This window comes from Sylvia atricapilla, chromosome 1 (genome assembly GCF_009819655.1).
Source record: "Sylvia atricapilla isolate bSylAtr1 chromosome 1, bSylAtr1.pri, whole genome shotgun sequence".
NCBI lineage: Eukaryota > Metazoa > Chordata > Aves > Passeriformes > Sylviidae > Sylvia > Sylvia atricapilla.
This window is the reverse complement of record NC_089140.1, coordinates 118,672,770-118,695,335: the sequence shown is the minus strand read 5'-3', so window position 1 is coordinate 118,695,335 and position 22,566 is coordinate 118,672,770. Positions and strand designations below refer to the sequence as shown.

Genomic DNA, 22,566 nt, shown 5'->3' with positions numbered 1-22,566 from the left:
GTCGTTTCAGCAGAACAAGCCTTTTGCTCAAACAGTCAGGCCTTGCATTCACCCCTAGCTTTAGCAGAATTCCTTGGGCCAGTGTGTACCTTAAAAAGCCAAACAGAGATACCCATAAGGCAACAAGCCACTCCGGCACAAATAATTTCTCCTTTGGGAAACCAGGTTAAGCAGCCCTGGGGAAGAATTAGCTGCCTCTTCACTGGAGGGCTGAGATCACTGTACCTTGACTGAGGCTACAGTGGCTCTGTTGTAGATAAGGAAGCAGGTGCCCAAATAAACTCCTCACAAGGCCCGAGCACAGTGGCACAATGGCCTGGGTAAACTCTCTCAAATGCTCCAGGAGGAAGGTGTCACGATTAACTTCCAAAGACTGTGCTCCTTACTGATACAGCAGAACCACAGAAATAAAAGACTGAAAACGCCTCTTGGGGGTAACCTCTTTGCAGTGTGCTGACTCTGTCCTCAGAGGTCAGAGATGCCCCTGGTTTCCCCAACCATCGCTGCTTCACTGCACACTGATTCTATAGCCTTGTCTCACTCTGCTTGAAAGGTGTACCTGGAACTTCCGATCTTTCATTTCCAGGGTTTTTTGGGGGGGGTGTTATTTTTTTTTTTTTCCCTTGGTTTTGGTTTTTTTTGTTTTTGGTTTGGTTGGTTGGGGCTTTTTGTGTTATCAGGTAAGAATTTCCCAAACCAAACCTGCCTTCAGTTGGCACCAAATTCGACTTTTAAATACTGTTGGACTAGTATTCTTGAGTGCAAAAGCTGGCCTTGTTATGTTTTTGCTAGTGGCTAGGCAGGGTCGACCCGAGCTTTTCATGTTTTTATCAATGCTCTATACTCCTAGTGCACGGGCAGTGGGAACAAACGCGGGAGGACAGCGCTTTAGGGAGAGGATGAGCCGACAGAGGAAGAGCGCCACACGAACTCGCAGGTGCGGCGCTCCTCCCGAGGCGAGGCGCGGGCAGGGCTGTAGGACCAGGCGGGGAGGGGCTGAGGGAGCGTCCTGGGGAGCCCGGACACCTCCCACGTCCCAAAGCGCGCCTCCCGTCTTTTCTCCCTCCCTCTGTGCCGCGGGCTGCTCTCCGCTCGCTGCCCCGTGAGCCGGAACTCCGGGCGTTTCTCGTCAGGGACGGCGGCGGCCGTGGGAGAAGGGCGGGTCATCTCCCAGTGAGGCCCCTGGCCCCAGCCTCGGCGAAGCCCGCCCCTTCAGGGGCAGGTGGCGCATCCCGGGGGAGCCTTCCTCCTCCTCCACCTCCTAGCGCTGGTGGCCCGGAAGGGAAGCCCTGCCCCTCCTCCTCATCCAGCTCCCAGGTGGCAGCGGCCATCTCCGCGCGTCCCTTCTCCGCTGCCTCCCGCGGCTCCGCTCCACCTGTAGCGCGGCCGCGGGGCGGGCAGAATACGAGTGCCCCCCGCCCTCCCGCTTCCCTCCGCCCGCCCTGCCTCCCGGGACACGGCCGCCGCTTCCTCCCGCTCCGGCTGCGGCCCTGACGTCGCTTCCTTCCAACATGGCGAGGGCAGGTTGTTGCTGCGGCCGCCGCCGTCGGTGCTGATGGAGGCGGGCGCGGACCGGGGGCGGCTCGGGGACTGACGGGCGCCGTCCGCGCAAACACGCATCGGGGGCGGGAGGAGAAGGGAGGAGAAGGCTTCGTCTTCCCTCAGGCGCGGGGGCTGGCTGTCGGCGCCGCCCGGGCCCACCCCAGCCTCCCCCAGGGGAGCCGCCGAGCGGGTGTCGGGACGCCCTGCCAGGGAGCCCTTCCCCCGCGGCCGCCGCGGCCCCTGGCAGCGCTCCCGGTGGGAGAGGCTGGTGCCCCGCTCTCACTTCCCCGCTCCACCCTCCTCCTCCTCTCACGGCTCGATCGCGCCCATGTATGAAGGGAAGAAGACGAAAAACATGTTTCTGACCCGGGCCCTGGAGAAGATCCTGGCCGACAAGGAGGTGAAGAAGGCGCATCACTCCCAGCTGCGCAAAGCCTGCGAGGTGGCACTAGGTGAGGCGGGCAGGGAAGGGGCGGCCAGAGGTCGGGGTGCGCTTCGGGGCCCGCTTTGCCTGTGCGTGTTTGTGTCGCGGGGGGCTGTGGGGCTTCTGGGGGAATGAGGCAGAGGGGCTGCCCGGCAGGGAATGGACGGGAGGGTTACGGGCCGAGCCCTGGCACAGGTTTGGGTGGTGCAGCACAGCCCCCCGGAGGTGTGGGCGCCCTGGGCAGCGGGCGAGCATCGCCCCTCGCCGGGAGCGGCCCCGTGCTGACAGCAGAGGCGAGGGCGCTGCGGCGCCCGCCGGGCTCTCCTCCTCCTCCTTCCCTCCTCCTCCTCCCCGCTCGCAGGATGAATAGGCAGACACGGAGCTGAGCTGAGCTGACCTGGAAGCAGACGGCCGGCGGGGAGGGAGCAGGTGACAGGCAGCGGTGAGGGAGGAGGGACGGGTGAGGAAGAGGGGGTGGCGGAGAGCGGGAGACAATGACACCAGGCCATGTCTGTAGCTGGTGGCTCTTCAGAGCCGGGAGGAGGGCTGGAGAGGGAGAGGATGGTCTGGGAATGTGCAAGGGAGAACCTTAGGCGAGTCGTTCCTGGTGGAGGAACAACTGATGGGGAAGAGAGCTTCCTTTATGCATGGCAGAGCTGGAGCGGCCGCGGATGGTAACAGGATCACGGAGTCTTTAGGGCTGGAAGGGACCTCTGGAGATCATCCTGTCCAACCCCCACGTTGTTGGGTTCCCGAGATGTGGGGACGTGTGCCTGCTCCGGGCCGAAGGAGGGGAGTTGGGTTTGTAGTGCAGCTGTGCCAGCGCCACCTCGTCTGGAAGCGTGAGGGAAGTGCCGGTGCTGGATGGTACAAAGCACATGTAGGCATCCAATTGCAGGCGGCTTAAAAGGACAACTTGGGCTTCACGGTTCTGACATGACGAGTACAGGCGGGGCTTGAACCTGTGTGGCCAAATACTGGCATATTTACCGAAAGACTTCTAGAGAAAGACCTGTTTCGTTTAAGCAGTACGTAAATGGATTATGTCCCTCCCTTTCTAGTGTAATTGTTTCTGTTTTGGAGATAATTATCTTGGATTTTTGTACAGTAATGTCTGTTTAAATGGATTTGTTTGAAGAGCGAACATTAAATTGAAACTTGCTTGTTTTAAAATTGAGTATAAGTATTTTGAAGTTGTTTTGTCATTCTGTTAATTCATATGTTAGCACTTTTAAAAAAAAAAAAACACCAAAACAATCCTTTTCTTGATGTCTTTGTCTGTGAAAGATCCTGACAAAGGGAGGGGCAGAAATAACCATACATCAGCTATTTACTTCGTAATTAAAATCGATGAGAAACAGTTTTTTTTTACATTTTTCATGTATCACTAGAGTGGTTGACAGTAATATTATGATTTATGCAGATGAGATTAAATTGATAACCCCTTGGCCCTTCTGTTGACTTTAGACCATGCATTCAAGTTAGAAATAAAACAGAGAAATTCTTTTTTATTGTTAAACTGAATTTCTATCCAGTCTGTATGTCATCCATAGAATTAGTCTTCACTGAAGTTATCTGTGTGCGCCATTAAGATATTTTTTCCAATTGCATGACTGTAGTAAAATGTTGCTTTTTATTTACTACTAATGATAGGTCATATATTCTAACTGATAGTTGTTACTAATTCAGGCTTCTTTTTGTTTTGTTCTCTAAAACCACTATTTATATGGTTTGAATAAAATGATCTGCTATTGCAGTATTTGATAAACAAGCAATGATGAGAAATACAGTATCCCTGTAAAACAGGCAAACTAATAGTAGCTCTGCTTTTTAGATTGAATTTAACAAGCAGTATTTTAAGAATCTTTAATGCTCTCCTTTTGTCGTTTTTAATCCCCATATATTTTCTTATAAATCTGTCGCATTCCGTTAAGATTATGCATCATCTATTTTGAATTTGTGCATCTTAAGGAGCAAAACCTTGCAACATTCCGGGCTGTGGCAGTTTGACCTCAGAGCAGCTGTTGAGATCCTTCTAGTATGACTATTTTTCTGGTGATTAGAAGATAAGAAAGCAAAATATGAATTAAGTATTGCAACCTGAATTATAGATGTTCTTTGGCTTTTTAGCAGGGATGAAATTAAACCTGATAATTGTAGCATCCTGTATTTGATGATTCACCAGGTTGTGTCTGGGTTTATACAGAACAGTTGAGTTTAATTTAACTTGGTCCTTTCTGAGAGGTTTTCTCTCTATTTGGAAAACAAAAGATTTCTTTAATCACCTAATGAGGTACAGCTAATTTAGAACTTTCTATTGTTTACTTTCATAGGAACAATTCTTAATCTATGTAAAGAATGAGTTTATCCTTGAAATTGTCCACTTGCAGAAAGCATCAGGCAGCAAGCTGTCAGAAGGATTAGATTTAGAAGTTCCTTTTCCAGTGAGTTACCTCCACTGCTGTTTCAGTATCGCTTTTCAGCCAGTCTGGGAAACCTTATTGTAAACACACTGTGTTTGCATAAATGATGAACGGTCTTGGGGGAAAAAACCTCATCTGAAGATAAAGTTTTTGATAGACTGAACAAAAACTGTCAGTGCTTCATGTCAGAATCTGGGGTATCGATTTGTCTGCCTGAAAAGGTGGTTTCAGAGCACTAAGCTGGGCAAACCAGAATGCCCTGTTTGTATAAAGTCTGCTAGTTCAGGAGTCAAACAACTCTTCCATAAAGCTCCTAACCACAAGTACTACAACAAGTAATATGGATATGTCCCTAGTATGTACTTTAAAGAAAAGTGGGCATGTGCTGCCTGGATTTCTGGAACTACCAACTGAAGAGGGCCAAAACTTAGTTTTAAAAGATGCTTTCGTGCTCCATGTATTGTTTATTTTAGTTTTAAAAGGTTCTTTAGTGCTCCTTGTATAGTTTATTTTAGTTTGTTACACAAGGATCCTGCCGGATGATGATGTAGGTCTCATGCAGCGTGAAAGTAGCATCTCTGTTCTATTTGTAATGCCTTTATGTATGTGTGTAGCATGATGGAGCAGTGGGCTGTAATTAAGCACTTAGTTTCTCTGAAAAGAGGTAATGCGAGGAGTAGAACTAACCCAGACGTGTGAAGGTTCATCTCTGTCCTTATCTGTGCAGATCTGCACGTGACCTCTCACCTACTTATATTTTTCTCTCTCTCTTTTTACCTATCTTGGTTTCATCTTGTGTCCTTCGCATCTACCAGCAATGGTGATACATGAGAATGAGTGTGGTTAACAGATACTTAATACAGAAATGAGTATGTGTTGGAAACTGGATGTGTTGGAAAATACCTTCCTACACTATAATGAACAGTTAAAAATACAGGGAAGACCATTATTGTGTGACTGTACTGAAGTTGATTTGACTGGTGAAGTTGTGGATGAGCTAAATTCCTGTTTGTATTTTGGATAGCGCTGTTCTTGGTAGGCTGCCTTCTACTTTTCATGAAAACTAGTTGTCCGTTTTTAGAAACTGAAGATCAGAATTTCTGGAGTCTTTTCTGTGCTGGATACAAAGAGATTGGTATTGCAATACTCTGTGTTGTCTTCATGTGCTCTAGGCATTTATTTTCACAATATAGAAGTCACTATTATGCATTTTTTTTTTCTGGTTGTAATTGTCCTTCTGGCACACTAACTTCTTAGCGAGGAGGATAAATGGAGATTTCATGCTAGTAAAAACCAAAAACCAAGATGTATGTTAAAAAAAAAAACAACCAAAACCCCTGAAAATTGCAGCTGCCCTTCCCTTCTTTTGCTTGCTTTACTGAGCTTGGGCTTTAACTAGTGTGCTTTCAGTCTGGTTAAAATCTCATCTACTTTTGCAAAGATTTAAAACTTGGTTTGGTAACTGTAAGGTGTGGCCCTATAAACTGTTTTCTGTGTTGCCTTCATACACTATCTAGTATCTATCTAGTAACTATCTAGTTACTACATATCATTTGATATGTAAGGTGCAGTTTATGTAGAATCAATGGGCCTAATTTAGGGAAAGTTGTGTCTGTTTAGATATTTTGTTGTTTCAAATGTAATCAAATCTTGGCTGTGCTGATGGGATTTAATATTTTCGGAAAAAGAGGATGGTTGGCAGGGTACAGTAATAACACTTTTCTAGAAAACAGGGTAGAGTGTATCTGGGTCAGAAAACTGTTAATGGAGAATGAATATCAAATACTTGGCTTTTGTCTTGAAATTTAAAAATGGTATTTATTTTAGGTAACTTTGACTTTATCCTGAAATATGTGTTCAGTTAAAGCCTTTAATATTTTGAAAGTTTGAACATTGATTTTCACAATCTTTTAAAATAGAGTCTTGAAATTCATCAACATATCTATGTGACACAGGACAGCTTTTAAATACCTGTGTTCTGCTGCATATTTTAGAGCCTTAATTAGAATTTTGAAGCTTAAAATTAGAAGTTGTTGCCTTGTGACCAGAATGCATCTGTTTCTTGTAAGAGCTATCTTTACTGTCTTGTGGGGATTTGGTCTAGTTCATTTTTCTTACCATACTCTTTTCCAGTGTATAACTGCTGTGATTGTAATATTTTCTTTTCTCTCTTGGTTCTCATTTCCAGCTAACCACTCTTGTCATTCATTCAGGATAACAGCTGTGTCTGTTCTTATGTGTCTTCTTCATAGCCAAATTAAAAAAAAAAACCCCTTCATTGTTTACATCAGTTGTACTTTTTCTAGAATCCTTCAGAGAGCAGTCGGTATTGATACAGTATTTTGATAAGATTTTCTAGATGTGGAAACTTGTGCAGCTGTCAGGAAGGTTTTTGATGTTCATGGGTGTTTATAAAGAGGGAAGATTCAACCTTTGGTGTTCTAGCCAGTCTCTCATGTTCTTGGCAAATGTTCTAGGTGAAGTCACGGACTTAGAAAGATAACCAAGGCTTGCTTGTCTTCTTGGAGGGCACCTGGCTGTCAGTTTGGGTGTTTATTGGTGTTTATACTTTTATCAGGTTGTTGATTAGTTTGTACTTGAAATGGATATTGCCAGGAGCTTGGGAAGCAAGACCTGCAAACTTGCCCATGAGTCTTACTCTTTTCTGCAGCAGCCAATAAGTAGATCAGTGACTCAGGCAGAGGAAAAGCGCTGTGGGTTTTCTGTATCCAGCTGGAAAGCTTTCCTAGGAGATGTGTAAATTGGTGGTTTGCAGGGAGAAAATATTCTAGTGTGTGGAAGACAGCTGCTGTTAGTGGAGCTTTATAGGCTGAAGGGACCTGGGAAACAGCTCTGCTGATTTCAAGGAAGGAGGGAGATACCATGGAAATACAGCTGAGTAAGAAGTTTGATCATTTTTATCTGTAAAGGAGCCAGACCTGTGTGCTTAAAAGACAAAAATAATGTGTATTAGCTGTGGTGGTCAGATACATACAGACCAAGAAGTATTCTGTGCATAGTTCACAGTTAGCCTGTTCTTCTATACTTACTTACTTACTTAGTGTAAGTAGAAGAAATTATAGGTTACACCTAGGCAAGACAGACCTTCAAGAAAAATCACATGCAAGAGGTCTCTGAACAACCAGTGAAAACATGAAATGCTTCTGTGGGATTTTATAGAAAGAGAATATTGTACAAGGATAGTTGGACAAACGGTAGCTGGTGTTTCTATGAAAAGCACTTAATATGGTAACCTAAAATGAAGAAGAAAACACAAAACCCCAAACCTACCAAACACCACCACCACCCCCTCCCCCAGCCTATATAATTTGTAGATACTGTAATGGAATGCAGAGGATGTTAAAAAAAATCTGTTTTGAGGGATAAGGTTGATGATACTTGTTATATGAGGCTTTCCATTTTCAGTATAAATGTAGAGAGACACTAAAAATATGTCTGTCAAGCCCCAAGGGTTTGAAATACCTGGCACAATTCCCTTATTGATTTTTAATCAATCTTGGGACACTGAGAAAATTCCAAAGGACTGGAAGACATCTGCCACTGTGCCAGCATTGTTACTAGGATGACCTAGGTAATTACTAGTGTATTGGCTTAGTGTTGATCCCAGGCAAAGTAGTGGAGTGACTGATAATTTTGTCACTGAGAATAAAATTGGCAATCAGCAAGGATTTGAGAAAGATTTAAAAATATTTTTTTAAAAAGGCAGGTCCTCTACCAGTTTTAAACTTTGGGGATAGATTATAAGGCATTTTCACCACTTATTAGTCTTCTGTAACTCTTACGTTCTTCAGTTCTTAACTTTAAATGATTAGAAGTAAAAATTGCTAAACTGGTAGAAAAATTGTTGATAACATCTCATTTGAATTGCTAAAGACTAACAGATTTTGGTGTGAGCGGTTATTTTGTGATTTTTTTGTTGTTTAGTTTGGTTTGATATTTTTCCCATCCTATTTTACATGTTGCTTCTTTCCAGTCTGCTCTTGGTCTTAGCTTTTAGGTATTCTCGATGTTGGAGATTTTGCTTGGGTTTCTGGATTTGGTGGCATTTGCTGGTTTTCTTTAACTTGAAGTTTTAAATGTATGAGTAGGTTATGCAATTTCAGTTGGGAGGCAGGAACTTCTTCTTTTAAAAGAATTTGAAGTTTTGAGGAAGCTGAGCTCTTGTTGCAATGCAGTGGTCAAGAACAGCTCAAAAGCTTGGATAGAGAATGTGGAGATTGTACTAACTCTGTACCTTACATAGAGCTAAGACCTGTTTTGTCATGCATGGATGGGTTTTTTTGTCTTAAGTCCACACTTTTTATTTCAGAATTGTATAAACAGTTTAATAGCATACCTTTGGTTTTGGAAAAATGTAGTTATCTTTTTATAAGACATTTACATGATTGCTTTGGACTTCTTTTATTTTTTTAAGACTTTCAGACAGTTTGATTTTTTTTTTTTTTTTGCCTGTTCATCTCTTTCTGGTACTCTATCATGTATACTCATGGGGTAGAAGATTGTATAGTTATTGATGTTATGCCATTTATTACTTGTTTCTGTTCAAGTGGTTTATGTCTGCTGTTCAGTGCTCTTTGGGGTTTTTTTTTTCATTTAATGTATTTCTTATGTTAGAAAATTATTTTTAAAAGATAGTTGAAGTTACTTGCCCTTGAGATAAATGGGTTTATTCAAGGTCTCATTTTTGTCTACTCAAACACAGAGGGAGATAAAGTTTAAGAAAATGATCCACTAATAATACCAATTCTACACATAGTGCCTTTAGTACTTGCTGTTCTAATGATCTCAACAGGCTTTGTAATGTTATTCCTACTTTTCAGTGAAAAATAAAGGTGTAATTAGGTTTGTAAATATTTCACATGAAGATATTTTAGCCAGTGCTGGATCCAGGAGTGTAGGAGTGTTTTACTCTTTTTTTTTTTTTAAACTTGAAGTGACTCCCAGGTATCAATTTGCACTGCAGTTGGTTTGAATGACCACCATGCTTCAGCATTGCAATGTGCTGCTTTGCAGTTTGAGAGAAATGAAGGAGGGGATATTTTTAGGCTTTGAAATGGAAATAAAACTACTGAGGTTTACTGAAGATATTAAGACAGCATTTTATACTACAGTCTAACTATCCAGTTGAATAGTATGAGGTAGGCTTTCAGAGTTTCAAATTTGCAGATGAAAAATAAGTAGTGTGCCACTGCTATGATTTCTTTGGTAGCTTCCCATCATATTTTCATTTTCAAACTGTGCTACAAATTGATGCAGATATACTCACACGGAGCAGTGTACTCTTAATGCAGGTTGTAATAATAAACTAAGGGGAATGCCCTTCCAGGTGAAGTTAATTTTTGCAAAGGTGTGGTTCTGTTGTGTGTAAAACTAACACTGCTGCATGCCTGGGAAGTGACCTTGCAGGTGTTAACGGTGTGTATAAAGGTCTGGGTGGTTCTGTTACCTGGACTGAGAGTGCAGCAGCAAACATAAAGACACAGAGTTCTTTCTGCAGCTCAGGAAAACTGGAAAAGGCAGAGTCTTAACTTGGCTTGCTTAATTTGGCTGATGGACTGTGATGTGTGCAAGAATGCTGGCATGGTTCTTGTGTGGAGTGTAGGGAAGTGAATAGGAATAAATTAACGTTTGTTTTCATTATTCTGAAATAGAAACAGAGCTTTATAACCTTAAGTAAAATTGCTGGAACAGAACAGCTGCATTTGCATGGAAGTTTAAAAGCTGGATAAAAACTCAGTGTCTGAAAAGTATGATTAAGATTTTCTTCACCTGAATCAAAATGAGACATTTGGATGTTCTCCACTTGTGATTTAAGACATTAAACCTGATTTGTGTGATTTTGCATATAAATAGATCTTAAATGCTTAGAAATTTTGCTGTGAAGTGAAATAGTTTGCTTCTTTAAAATTATACCTGACACTGGGATCTATAGTCTGTGGTGGTTAGTGATGTTTGGAAAAGCTTTGGGTTTGTATCTTGGCTCCTTTTCTCTTCCTCTCTGCACCTAAGTTTGACCTCCATCCCTGAGTCTTGCTCAGAACAAAATCCATGTTCAAATTATTAACAGCCTTTTATATTGAAGGAAAGGCAGCCCTTGGATCATCCTTTCCTTGTTCACCTTCTTATCACATGAAAGCTGAAGCTGCTGTCTGCTTGATTGCTGTCCAGGCCTTTCAGTGATGAGCTTGAGGCAGGTGGCAATTTCTTTGACTGACTGCTGTAGTTTGTAGGAGTTTTTATTTAACAGTAATTACTTAGACTTTCTCCTTCACTTGTCTTGTGCCTCTGCTACTTGTTATCTAAGAGCACTTTAGGACACATGGTTAAAAAGACTGTACATTTAACTGTATTGTTAAATTAAAAGAATTTGCATCATCAGTGCAAGTACATTTTTTCATAATACTGTATTTAGGGTTGTGGATCCAGTAAAAAATGGAACTGAATGCCTGAATTTCTTCACAGTTTGGTAAGAAGCAGTGATAAAAGAAGCACTTTCTTGTAGCGTGGCTGGCAACATGTGTTAGGGTTGATAGTACTTGAGTAAAGTTAATAATATTCTTTAGTGGTGGCCTTTTAAGTAGCCTTCCTCTTGCTGCCTTATGGGCATCTGAGAAAAGGAAGAGCAGTTGTCATATGAGTAATTGTCTTAATTTATACAATCTGAACTTCTAAAAAAATTATTGGATGTAAATAAAAGAACATAGAAAATTAAGATTTCATTGTATTAATAATTAATGCATATGTGCTGTACTGAAGGCAGTCACACTGGAGCCTTCAGTAATACTCATATTCTTACTTATGTTCTTTCAAATATCTTAGTCTGACCCGCTTCCTATGTCAGCACTTCATGAAGAAATCAGGATTTCAGTAACAGTATGGTCGCCTTGAATGCTTCATTTAAAAGAGCTCACATCAGGACTTCTTGATTTAAATATTTAAATATTTTAAATATTGACCTTTTAATAAAAGTTCAGATTTTTGTTTAGGTGAAAATTACAAACTTGATATGGTTGTAACCTTTTTGGGGAGCATGCCACAGACAAACTTAACTCCACACTTTATTGTTATCCTTTTTTGTTTCCTCTATCAAATATAACTGTTGTTACATATTGTTATGTATTGAGTTGTGAAGCTTGTAAACAATCATTAGACTGTAGTCTTCTGGCCATCATCTTGTAGCTGGAAAGGATAATGTTTTTTTTTTATAATTCAGGGCTACAGTAGGAGGGAAATGACTTAGTGCTCTTTTAATTAGAAGGTTACCAGTAGTATAATTCATGTATTGACTTACATGTGACCTTTAAAGTTTTAATGTCTGAAATGAATAAGAGTCTTGCAGAGTCATATGTTTTGTTGCTTTTGAATTTACTTTAGAAAGCAGTCTACTTAATGGGAGTATGTTAGGGGTTTGTTTTGGGGGTTTTCTTTGTTGCAATTTCTCTCAGTATGATGGACTTAAAATTACCTTCTATTTAAGTCTGAAATAAAGGTTAGTAATCTCCAGCTTTTAAATTACCGTTTAAACTACTCATTTCCGAAGCAGAAAAAAATAATTGCACTCAGATATCTACAGCAAGGTTGAAAATAAAATGTAGATTTTTCCCATATTATGAAGGGATCTTTTAATTTGATTCTTAAACCTTGACACTGCACAAGACCTTACTGCCCTTGGTTGTATCTTGTTTTTGACAAATCACAGCTCTGGTCTTTCGACAGAACAGAAATAAGCATCACACAGATTAAAAATGTTACAGCAAATGATTGTCCGAGTTGTCAGGAGAATAATTAAAAAGTCTGAAGGTTCTTTTTTTGGGGCATGTAGGAAGGGTTACTACCCATAGTTTGATCAGTTTTAAATCTGGATTTTATTTAAAAAATATTCTAGCAGTCAAAATAAATGCCTATTTTGAGATGAAGATGCTCACATGACTGGCTTAGAGTGATAATTTTATTCCAGGATTTCTTTTATTCCATGCATCTGTTCTGTATGTATATTACAGCTATTTAATATGTTGTATACTTATGTTTATGGAGGGCACAGCTGAGGTGTAATTACTTTTATTGCCTTGGCTAATCTGTGAAACTTGGATATGATAGTAGTTTGTGGTAGCTGGCTATACTTGAAAAAAGTATGGAGTAAGGATGCATCATCACTGCTTGCATGTGTGCTTAAAAATAATCTAAAAGCAAAAGGACTGTTCAAAGGATCATGTTACATGACAAAGTCTACTGAAGAGGTGAGCTGTGTGAAGAGGGGACATGTAGCTTTTGTTCATACTGCCAAATGATCCAGAAACAAGACTGAGAAACATAATGACAGTCTTGTTCTGCAGCAGCAGCCTGTCTTTGCCAGAATAAATACAAAGCATTAGTAAAACATTTATTTCAGTCTTCATTTGTCATCAACCAAGCAAACGTCAAATGGAGCACAGTAGAAGATAACAGAAGTCTCAAGAAATAGTTTCATCAAAGGTAACTCTGTCAAAAAAAAGGAATGTATGCTTGCTTATATATGAATGCCAGAAGTCCTTAAAAATAGTCAGCTGAGAAAGTATCAGTGGTTTTAAAATGGGACTGCTGTATTAGGCCATGAATGAGAAGGGATAATTTGTGGAAAATTTTTCATTCCTTAGCATTAATTATGAAGGTAGAAATGTTTAATTTGCTGTACTTGACAGAAAGCTTAGTCATGGTAGATAAATACATTCAGCTGCATTGACAGACAACACTGAGTTAAGATACATCGAGCACCTCTTGTGTCCTTCTTGAGCAGTACCTAGGAATTGGTTTATGTGGCATTTGAAGAGCTCACCTGTAGTTGTGAGCAGTCTCGTTACTGTATCCTCCAATGCAGTCTCAAAATCAGCTTCGTAGCAGTCATGAAAAAACTGACTTAAGACCATTTTTTTATGTCAAGAATACTAACACAAGATCGAGGGATCCAAAAGGGGGAGTAAAATGCTTAGAGCCGATTGTTTGCCAGGTGTTTTGTTAACAGTTAGTGCATATCAGCTATTGATAAAAGCTCATCAAAGCTTTGTGATAAAGCCGGTATGAGCAAATAGCAAAGAAAACACCCATATCCATATTGCTTGTAAGTGATAATGGTATCACAAAATTATTTGGGGAATGCAAAGATACTGGAGAAGATGAAAATACATTCTTTACCTTTTTTGCTGAGGAAGTTTCCTATAGAGGAATTAAGATTAATGACTTGAGGGGGAAAAAATTCCAAATTTGAAGTCTAAGTTGAAGATTCTATTAACTTAGTGGGAATAGAAGTTTTTAAAGGGCTTCAAATCTGAAATTTCTGGACTATTTAATAGAACCTGTAAGATTTGAATTTCAGTAATTGCTGACAAAGGAATGGGAGGTGCTAAATGTGACTAGAGCCAGTGGTTGTTCTTTTTTTATAGAAGGTGCTAAGGAAATGAGGGATGAAGAAGTCTTGAGGGCTTCAGCCTGGCAAGTCTGAACTCTAGCAAAGAATAAAGCTAATAGAGAACAGAATGGGTGTGTGTGTTGTGGTGAGGAAGAATTGGTGTGGACTTTCCTGGGGGGAAACCTAGCACCTCAAGTCTGCAGGGCAGAGTCATTTGGGTGTATAGATAAGTGTAAGGTAATATAGTTTTAGAGTGAACCTCAACCAGGTTGCTCACCCAAGGTTCCTGAAGGTAATGAGCTCCCAAGGATTACATAATCTGCTTTCCCTGCAAAGAGGTACTTCAGTTCTGTAGAGGTTTGTGGTGTTTTAGGGTGAGTGGTGAGGTTGCAAAGGTTAATTAAGGAAAATACTTAACAGAGTGAAAACAACCTGCCAGAGGCAGCAGCTGTGCTGTACCGACCCACTCCTTGATCAAAGGGTGCTGTTTGGGTGCTGCTAAATGCAAACTGACCTATATGGAGGAAGAAACTGGTTGAAACTGTGGGTGCACAGCATGGGCTCTAAATAAGACTTATATCTGTCAAGAGGGTGCATGGCACTGAATTACTGTGACTGATTCCATCAAAATATTGATTCCTTTGTCAAAAAGACAAACATGAAAACAATACAGAGAAAAAATGAAGCTGTTAGGCTGCTTTATAGAGCTACCACATGTTCCATGTGCAGTTTTGCTGTCTGCTGCCTTCTTGATGTAGAAGTCAACAAGGATGATTGAAAGCGTGGAATGTCTTGCAGAGGTGATTGAGCAGACTGTGCTTCTTGTTGTTCCCTGAAGGGAAAAAATTGGAGGTGGAAGTAAAGGAATTTTGTAAAATTCTAAGTGACATAGACATGAAGTAATTTCTCCCAATGCAAATACCGAGCTCTTGTAAAGAACACAGCTTATTTAAGTAAAGAAGAAAAAAAAAAAAAAAAAAAAAAAAAAAAAAAAAAAAAAAAAGAAAGGTCTTTCCTGCAGCTGGTAATTGCATTCATCAAAAAAGTTAAAATGGTTTGAAAAGTGATGAAGTGAATATTTAACTAGGATTGTCAAACCTGCAGGAACAGTCTCTGCACAGGAAGAGTGTAAGCCACAGATGGCTAAATACTGGTAGGAGGGAACTATTGCAGTATTCCTGCCCTGCTTTTGTAATCTGCATTTACTTGAGCATATGCTGTTGGCCATTCCTGGAAGCAAAATGAAGACTGGATATCAAGGGTTTAAGAAAAACTTGCTGTTCTTGTATCTTTCTGTCCGATACAGTCAGATATTTTTAGTTTAATTTCTGGGTTTCATGAGTACTAAAAGCTCTCATGAACTTTGTTTAAAAATCTGGTATAGGGTTTCTCTGTTTTTGTTTGCATCTTTGGACACTGATCTGCTGATGTATTTCATGAGACATTCACTATCCATCAAGCTTTATTAGATGCCTTCTTTCCTCGTTAGAAATTTATTTTTCTACTATGTCTGCACTTTTTGGTAAAGTAGCTTTTGAGCTGGATAGTACAAAAGTTCAAAACTATGTGTATGTATTTTTATTTATGTATGAAGATGCATCATTAGCTACAAAGAAAGATTTTTCTTCGTATTTAAATGGACTGGAGCTACAGCATACAAATCTGGTTTATGACATGAAAAGATGTTCTGGGAATGGCATCATAAACTGAAGATACACTAATCCTCGAATTAAACTTTTTTCATGTAGGTGTAAAAAGCTGTGTTGTATCAGAAGTAGGAAGAACAGAATGCTTGTATAACACAAAGAGAGCTTGACTGCTGCAGAATATTCTGTAGCTTGATCTTTGCAAGTTAGGTTGGTTAGGCCTTAAAATTTTGATTCACAAAGAACCCAAGCACATAAGTGAAAATAGTTTTTGTTTCTTTTGAGTTTCTGTGAGTTTATGTAACGGCAACACCATGTATACAGCTGTAATACTGTCGTTAAAATATGAGGGTATTGGCGCTGAGGAGAAATTGAGAAACTGACTTGGTGACTTAAGTTCTTATTACCCGCTACTTCTGTTACTGCATTGTTCATGCTGTCACGAGAGCGTAACCTCTTGAAGCAGAACACAGTTTAAGGTTAAGATTAGAGGCCTTCATATGTATCTGATCTCTTGTGTTCCATAATGTTCAGCTGACTGCTGACTTTGGAGAATGCTTGGGCAAATTCTGAAGCAGACATCCTGGTCCAGCTTCCTCAGCTTGTGACTGCAGTGACAAGTTGTGTTTACAAGAGGTCAGGCAGACAGCATGCATGAAAGCATGCCGGGAGAAACATCATATGTATCAAACTGAATCCTAGCTGGAATGCAACATTTTGTGTTTTTAAATGTAGGTTCTGTTGAATGTTTGGGATACTTTTTCAGTTGTAAATGCAAACAATTAAAATGGTAATTGCATTTTAAGAGTTAGTTAGATACTTAAGAGACTTGTTTCTGTGAAGCCTTTTATTTATTGCATTGCTTGACTGCAAGTGAATGTGCAGAAATTTCTCTCTTACAGGGATGGATATGGTGGAAGAATCCAGCAATTACGTTGAAAGGGAATTAGATAATTTCCTACTATCAGGTCTTCGATTTTTTTTTTTTCCTGAGTTGGACTGCTCATGTTTGCTTGCTTTGAAATTAAAGGTCAAACTTAAAGATGATCTTCAGAGAAAAGCTCATTGTGTTCCTTCAGATGAGATACAAATCACGGGATTGTGTTCTAGATGGATTTCATTTCAGATAAGCTTTTTCAGGCAGGTGGAAATGAATTGATTAAAAATGCTGTCTCTACTTCAAATCTAATCTTGTATCCATCAAGACAAAATTTGTTTCCATTTCTGAGATACACATACATATATATATATTTATTTTAATTATTATTTTTGACAGAAACCCACACTTTTCTAAGCAGAGGAATGTGCTTGAATTTCTGATTTTAAGAATGAGGGGAACTAAGCTGTTCAGTAAAAGGAATGGAAAGAGAAGCCAAACTTGATACGGAAAATGCATTACCACAAGCTTTTTTTGTTTGTAAGACGTGATAGTACATTTCATATCTGATAGCTTTCACCAGAAGTCTTACACATAATCAATTATGTTGCTTTACATTTGCAGAAGAACTGAGGCTGCTTTTGACTTTTCTGAATTTCAGAGGGTGGCATATCAAGCTGCTGTTGCAAATCAAGAATTATTGATGACTCGCATTCTCTAGAAATATGCAAACATGCTTCACAATTTTAAACAACAGAGCTACTGCTTTCCTTGTGGCCTGGAGGAAGCATAAACCCACCATGCCCAGAGAGTGTCAGCAGCCCTGCTCTTGCATGCAGTGCAAGCTACAGTTCTGCTGACTGAAACAAATAATCAAGTGAAGTAATGAATTCTTGAGAAAATTGATAGGAGGACTGGATGTACTGAGTCTCTCTGCAGGATACACTGTTGAGAATTTTTGTCTGTCCTGGTTTTTCACTCTGTTTTCTCTTTGATGGCTGTGCTGACAGGCTAATGTGTGCCATCAGTTGGCTCAGGTAAACAAGAGTTGGGTGGAGTCCCCTTATCCTGCATGAACTGCTCTAGAGAGACTGACATTACATATTAATTCAACCATCCTTTGAGGCTTAACTGTGGCCCCACCCTTTAGATTTGAAACTTAATTAAATTAGTAGATCCCCAGCTATTTTTAGGGGGGCTGCAGGTGTTTGCAGGAATTCACACAGTGCTTTATAATGTTGGGTTGCATTGACAGAGATGGTGTAAATAAAGCCTCACTTCTGACAAGAATTATGCTGATTATAATCACTAAGTTACAGAATTTATGATTGGTAGCCAGTTTCATTTACCTTGTTCTGTGCTACTTAGATGGCAGTTATGCTTCCTTCCAAGAATATTTGAAAATTCAGTTCCTGAGGCAGAGAAGCTATTTTTTATGGTTTGTTTAGGTTTTGTTTTGTCTGTCTGTCTCCGAAGACTTGCAATGCTTTTCTTAGTCCAACATGTGCTATTTTCATGAGAGACATTGGTAAGAATCTTTTTGTATACTGATCTGTATACTGTTGCACTTGGTGAAATGGCCTTTTCTTTAAATTGTATTTCTTTTGACCTAAATAATTGCAGTGTGCCCTTTGATCAAACTCTTGTAGGAGGTCTGTCTTATTTTGGTGTTTCTCTGCAGTATTTTGTCCTCTTATATTTGTTACTAAAAAAATAAATTACCTCCCTTAATGCACATTTTCATGTTTCCACGTGGAATTTCATTTTCTGTTCTGTTATTCCAATCTGTTATAGCTTAACAACCCAATCTGTTATAACTTGATTTCCCCAGCAGTAGCAGTAATACTTGATAAAGTGTTTGTTTTCTTCCCCATCCTACTCTTTACCATATGGTAAAACCAGGTGTAAGAACTCATCCATGTTGTGGGATTTTTTAAAAAAAAGTCTTAAAAAATTAGGTTAAAAATATCAATATTTATGTTCTTAATCCAGTTTTACTTTGTTACATTTTAACTAGTAAAGTCCCTCTTCAATTCTGTGGCAGATGTACAAGACCATTGTACTGGCTTAATATAGACAGATGATGCAGCCAGGAGGAAAGGGATGTTAAGTATTAAGTAACAACTGATTTTTTGCTGTTCAACACACTGGACAGCATTGTAAATTTTTCTTGCTGAATAGTCTTTCTTTCTTCTGAGTAGTAGTTGACTCATTTGTGTGCATAGCACATGTGTGCTACCTTCTTTCTTTAAGCAGCAAAAATTACCAAAAAGTTATAAAAATATCCAAGTAAAGTTAGTTTATGCTGGTTTTGAAATGTGCTGCCTGTCTCCATTTGAGTAGCTGTTGCTGTGTTGCTGGGGTTGTAGCCTATAGAAACAGAATTGTCATGACTCAAAAAAGTTTTACTACATGACATGAGGAAGAAGAGTCAGAAAAACAATGCACATTGTGAATACAGAGAAGAATATACAGCTGCAGGCTTTCACCCTGTTATGTGATAAAGAAGCATTTTTGTCCTGTCAAAACTTTACTTCATTACAAAAATGGCAGTAATGTCAGTGAGACATAGTGGGTAGACTCAATAGGGTTTTGCAGTATATTTATTCCAGTGCATTTTTTGGTGTACACTGCAATGGGCAGTTCTGTTCCAGCTTTTCCTTATCAAAACATGTGATCCACATGAGGTGTGGGAACTCAGAGTCATGTAGATGTACAGTGAGTTGAAATAGCTCTCTGACCTAATGAAAACTAAAATTATCAGGCTATTTAAATGCAGTGTCTTGGTAGCTGTTGTGTAAAGAGATTACAAATACATACACAGAGTGGAATAGGAGGAACCACTTATTTTGGTGGTCACCCTCAGATAGACTGGATTAAAGCACATTGGAAAACTGTCTCTCTAGGCAAGATCCTTTTTATAGTCTGGTTAGGTGACTGTATTTGGTAGGCAACCAAGGTTCTTTTATGTTAATAGACCTTTTCAGCAACTTGTACCACAAGTTCTGAGCACGGAAACCTATTGACAGAGGTTGTAAAAGGAGGTGCCAAAGGCTGGCATGAGGTATCTGAAAGGTATGCCCTGCTTGATTAAACGAAATACACATGGCTGTCCTCTTGCAACTGTTTAAAGATGTACATAAAAAGTCTGTTTCCATTCTTTGATATTGATCTAAGAAAAAACAGAAATTTGGATGTGGCTGGGAGTTTGCTGTAGATTTAATTAAAGGATGACCCATATAGTACTAAGGGGAAGCAGAGAATTTACTGCTGTAGGAAGTGAGCTTTTCAGCCACATGTTAGAAAATAAATGCTATTGAGAATGACTGTAGCTCAGTTATCCTTGGTAATGTGTGACCTACATGTGTGTCACCACTCCTCAAGTAGTGAAGCAACTTGACACTAGTCTCAACTTGGTTTAGCAAGTGGAAGGATTATTACAGGAAATCCAGTTATAAAACCACACTGAATCAAATTATTCTGAATTAATTTTAAGCAGAAGGATGCCACTAGAGTAGTTTTTGTTTTTGTATGGATATGCCAGTGAGTTTGTATTTGAAAATGTCATATCTAATAAACTGAAGGAGCAGATACTACGTTTGACTGAACCAAGACAGGTTGTGCATTCAGGTTTCTAAATGTACACCAGAATTGGGTATTCCTGAATGGTGCATTGTGAGCAGGGCTGGAGAGAACCTGTAGTTCTGTATTAGTGGCATCTAAAAGTGGCCAAAAAGAAAACTGAGAATAAAGGAGAAGTTATTATTCTCAGAAGAACTGAGATTAATCATTACTTCAAAGATTAAAAAACCAATAAAGAGCATGAGACGTAATGACTTTTGAAGTGCAGATATAAAAGTAGAGAAACAGTTTGACAGGATTTGCTGCAAATCTGTGGCATATCAGAAAATATGACATGGGAAGTGACAAGAGATATTGTTCCTTTCCTGGATTAGCACTCTTCAAAGGAATTAGTGTCATCTAAAGTTGAAGTACTCTACCAAAGTCTGTGTTTGTGACTTCTGAGTTTTGACTTTATGTGTACATACACGTAAATATTCCTCTACACAATTCAAAGGTTACTCCTCCATGTTTCTTAAAGATCGTGAGATATGACTTCTCATACTAACGAAACAATGTCACTTGATTATAGAGGGTTTCAAGGTTTTGTAGAGCGCAATGGGGTGAATTTACATGAATTTCATCAGCAGTTACCAGACTGATAACTGCTGTTTGTTTGGAATGTTGCTTCTTTATTTAAGCTACTTCCTTGGTTACTGCTTCCATACCTGTAAACATGAATTTACATGTAATAGGTTGGAATGGAAAGCAAGTAGAAGTGTTCAAATACACTCCTGAGATTCTTTTATTTGTCTGTACAGGAATTATTTTCTGTTATATAAACACTAAATGAAGACCACAGCAGTGATTTTCTTAAATCTGTACACAACTTTGCTGTTTTCTGTCCCTGTGCAATAGCTGTGTGAGCTACAATTTTTCAGATGGAATAAATTAGGTATAATGAAAGGGGGGTTCCAGCAAGAAACCCCTAGCAAGAACCAGCGCATCTTGCAGATGTGTACAGATGTGTGAATAAACTATAACTGGTGGCCTGTGCTAAAGTCTGGGCTCAGGAATTTTGAAAGGGAAGAAACACTTGTGATATTTACAATGGGGAGAACATACACAGGTAAAATTCACGTTTTGATGTTTATTGTGCTTGCACTTGCATCTGCATTTCTTCCAGTCCCATTTTTCTTTAAGTTAGCTGGATTAAAACAGAACAGAAATGGCACGCTGAAGGCATAGTGCCACTATCAGCCTCTTCTTGGACTCCCAAAAATAGGCTTTTTTTTGTCCATCTTCTAGACACTGTGTTGAAGAGGGTTTGAGGGAGGGAGGGGAGATCTCTCTTCATCCTGGAAGGTATGATGGAAAAAGCTATTTATAGGATTTAGAGGAAGACGTAGTGGTGTGATATGTATCTTGGGAATTCTATTTAAGAAACAATTTCAGCTTTCATAGTGAGTGGTTTGTTCTGCAGGCAGCCCAAAATACTGATAATTTCAATACTATCTTCCTATGATGAATTTGCATACACTATTGCCAGTTTTAGGCAGGTCAACCTGGTTTGATAATGTAGGGGAATAGATAGTACAGTGTTATACTAAACTCTTTAATTACACTGTGCAGGTTTGAGATCCCAGTGAGGCTTTTTATAAAGCTTTCATTTTTTGTCTGTTTGCTGTTGCATACACTGATACCCCATTAACATTGCAGATAAATGTATTGAAAGTTAATTAATTACACCTCTAACTTAATTAATTTAACTGCTACAGTTAAAAAAGAAATAGGACAGGAAAAGACCATGATCTGAGTTTGACAGTTCTCCATACCTCAATCTGAGTTTGACAGTTCTTCATACCTCCTTAGTATGTTTCCTTGCATTCCTTTTCAGTGTGTAAGGAAACATACTGAAACTGGGGTAGTTCACAGTTCAGAGGCAGTGTGACACAAAGACTCTATGGGAGTAAGAGGAGTGGTCATCTGAAAGCATCAATGAAATCTGTGTATGTGTTCTGGGCACTGTTTCTTGGCAAATCTTAAGCTTTGTGGGAGATCTGTAAGTGGTTTAGATGTTAGGGGTAATGTTTGGGTCAAAGCAAGTGCTAGATTTGCAGCATGTATTTTTAGGTAAACTTACTGTTTTTTCTTAGATGTACGGACTTAGCAGAAATTGCCCAGAGAGGTCATCTTTGGATTATCATTCTTTTAGTGCAGTGGAGCTCAAGTTAAAAACAGCTGTATGTTTCTCCAGTTCCATTTTTGGGGCTCCTTAGATGTAATTTTTTTTTTTTTTTTTAATCTGTTCGTGCCTTTTGGGTGTTAGCACTTAAGCTGAATAGACAAGAGACTTTTTGAACTGCTTGAAGCTAACTGATACCCGGAAGTTAAGTAAATTTGAGATATTTCCTAGGAAATATATCCTAGTAGCCCAGTTTAGGGAAGAATGTGCTCAGCATGATTTGTATAGAGTTCCATCTCATTGAAGGAGAAATTGGTTTTTTGTTCCTGTCAAATTTTTATGGCTTTACTACTGTAAGTTCAAACTTGGTACTTTTTTTAAATTAAACTGTTACCATATGTGTAATAACCTTATTACATAGTTGGGAGTGTAGTTAATTAAAATTACCTTCAAATAAATACAGAATTTCTAGTTTCATATTGCAGAATTTTTGTATATCTTGACA

General features: G+C 39.6%; 1 protein-coding gene across 1 annotated transcript in view; it reads left to right on the top strand.

Moving 5' to 3' along the window:
* Positions 1 to 1,336: 1,336 nt before the first annotated feature.
* Positions 1,337 to 22,566, top strand: part of ARFGEF1 (ADP ribosylation factor guanine nucleotide exchange factor 1) — an 85,891-nt gene continuing 64,661 nt past the window's right edge. Inside the window, 1 exon segment of the mRNA XM_066332061.1 lies at positions 1,337 to 1,994. Coding sequence (XP_066188158.1) covers positions 1,871 to 1,994 — 124 coding nt within the window. The 5' untranslated portion in view covers positions 1,337 to 1,870.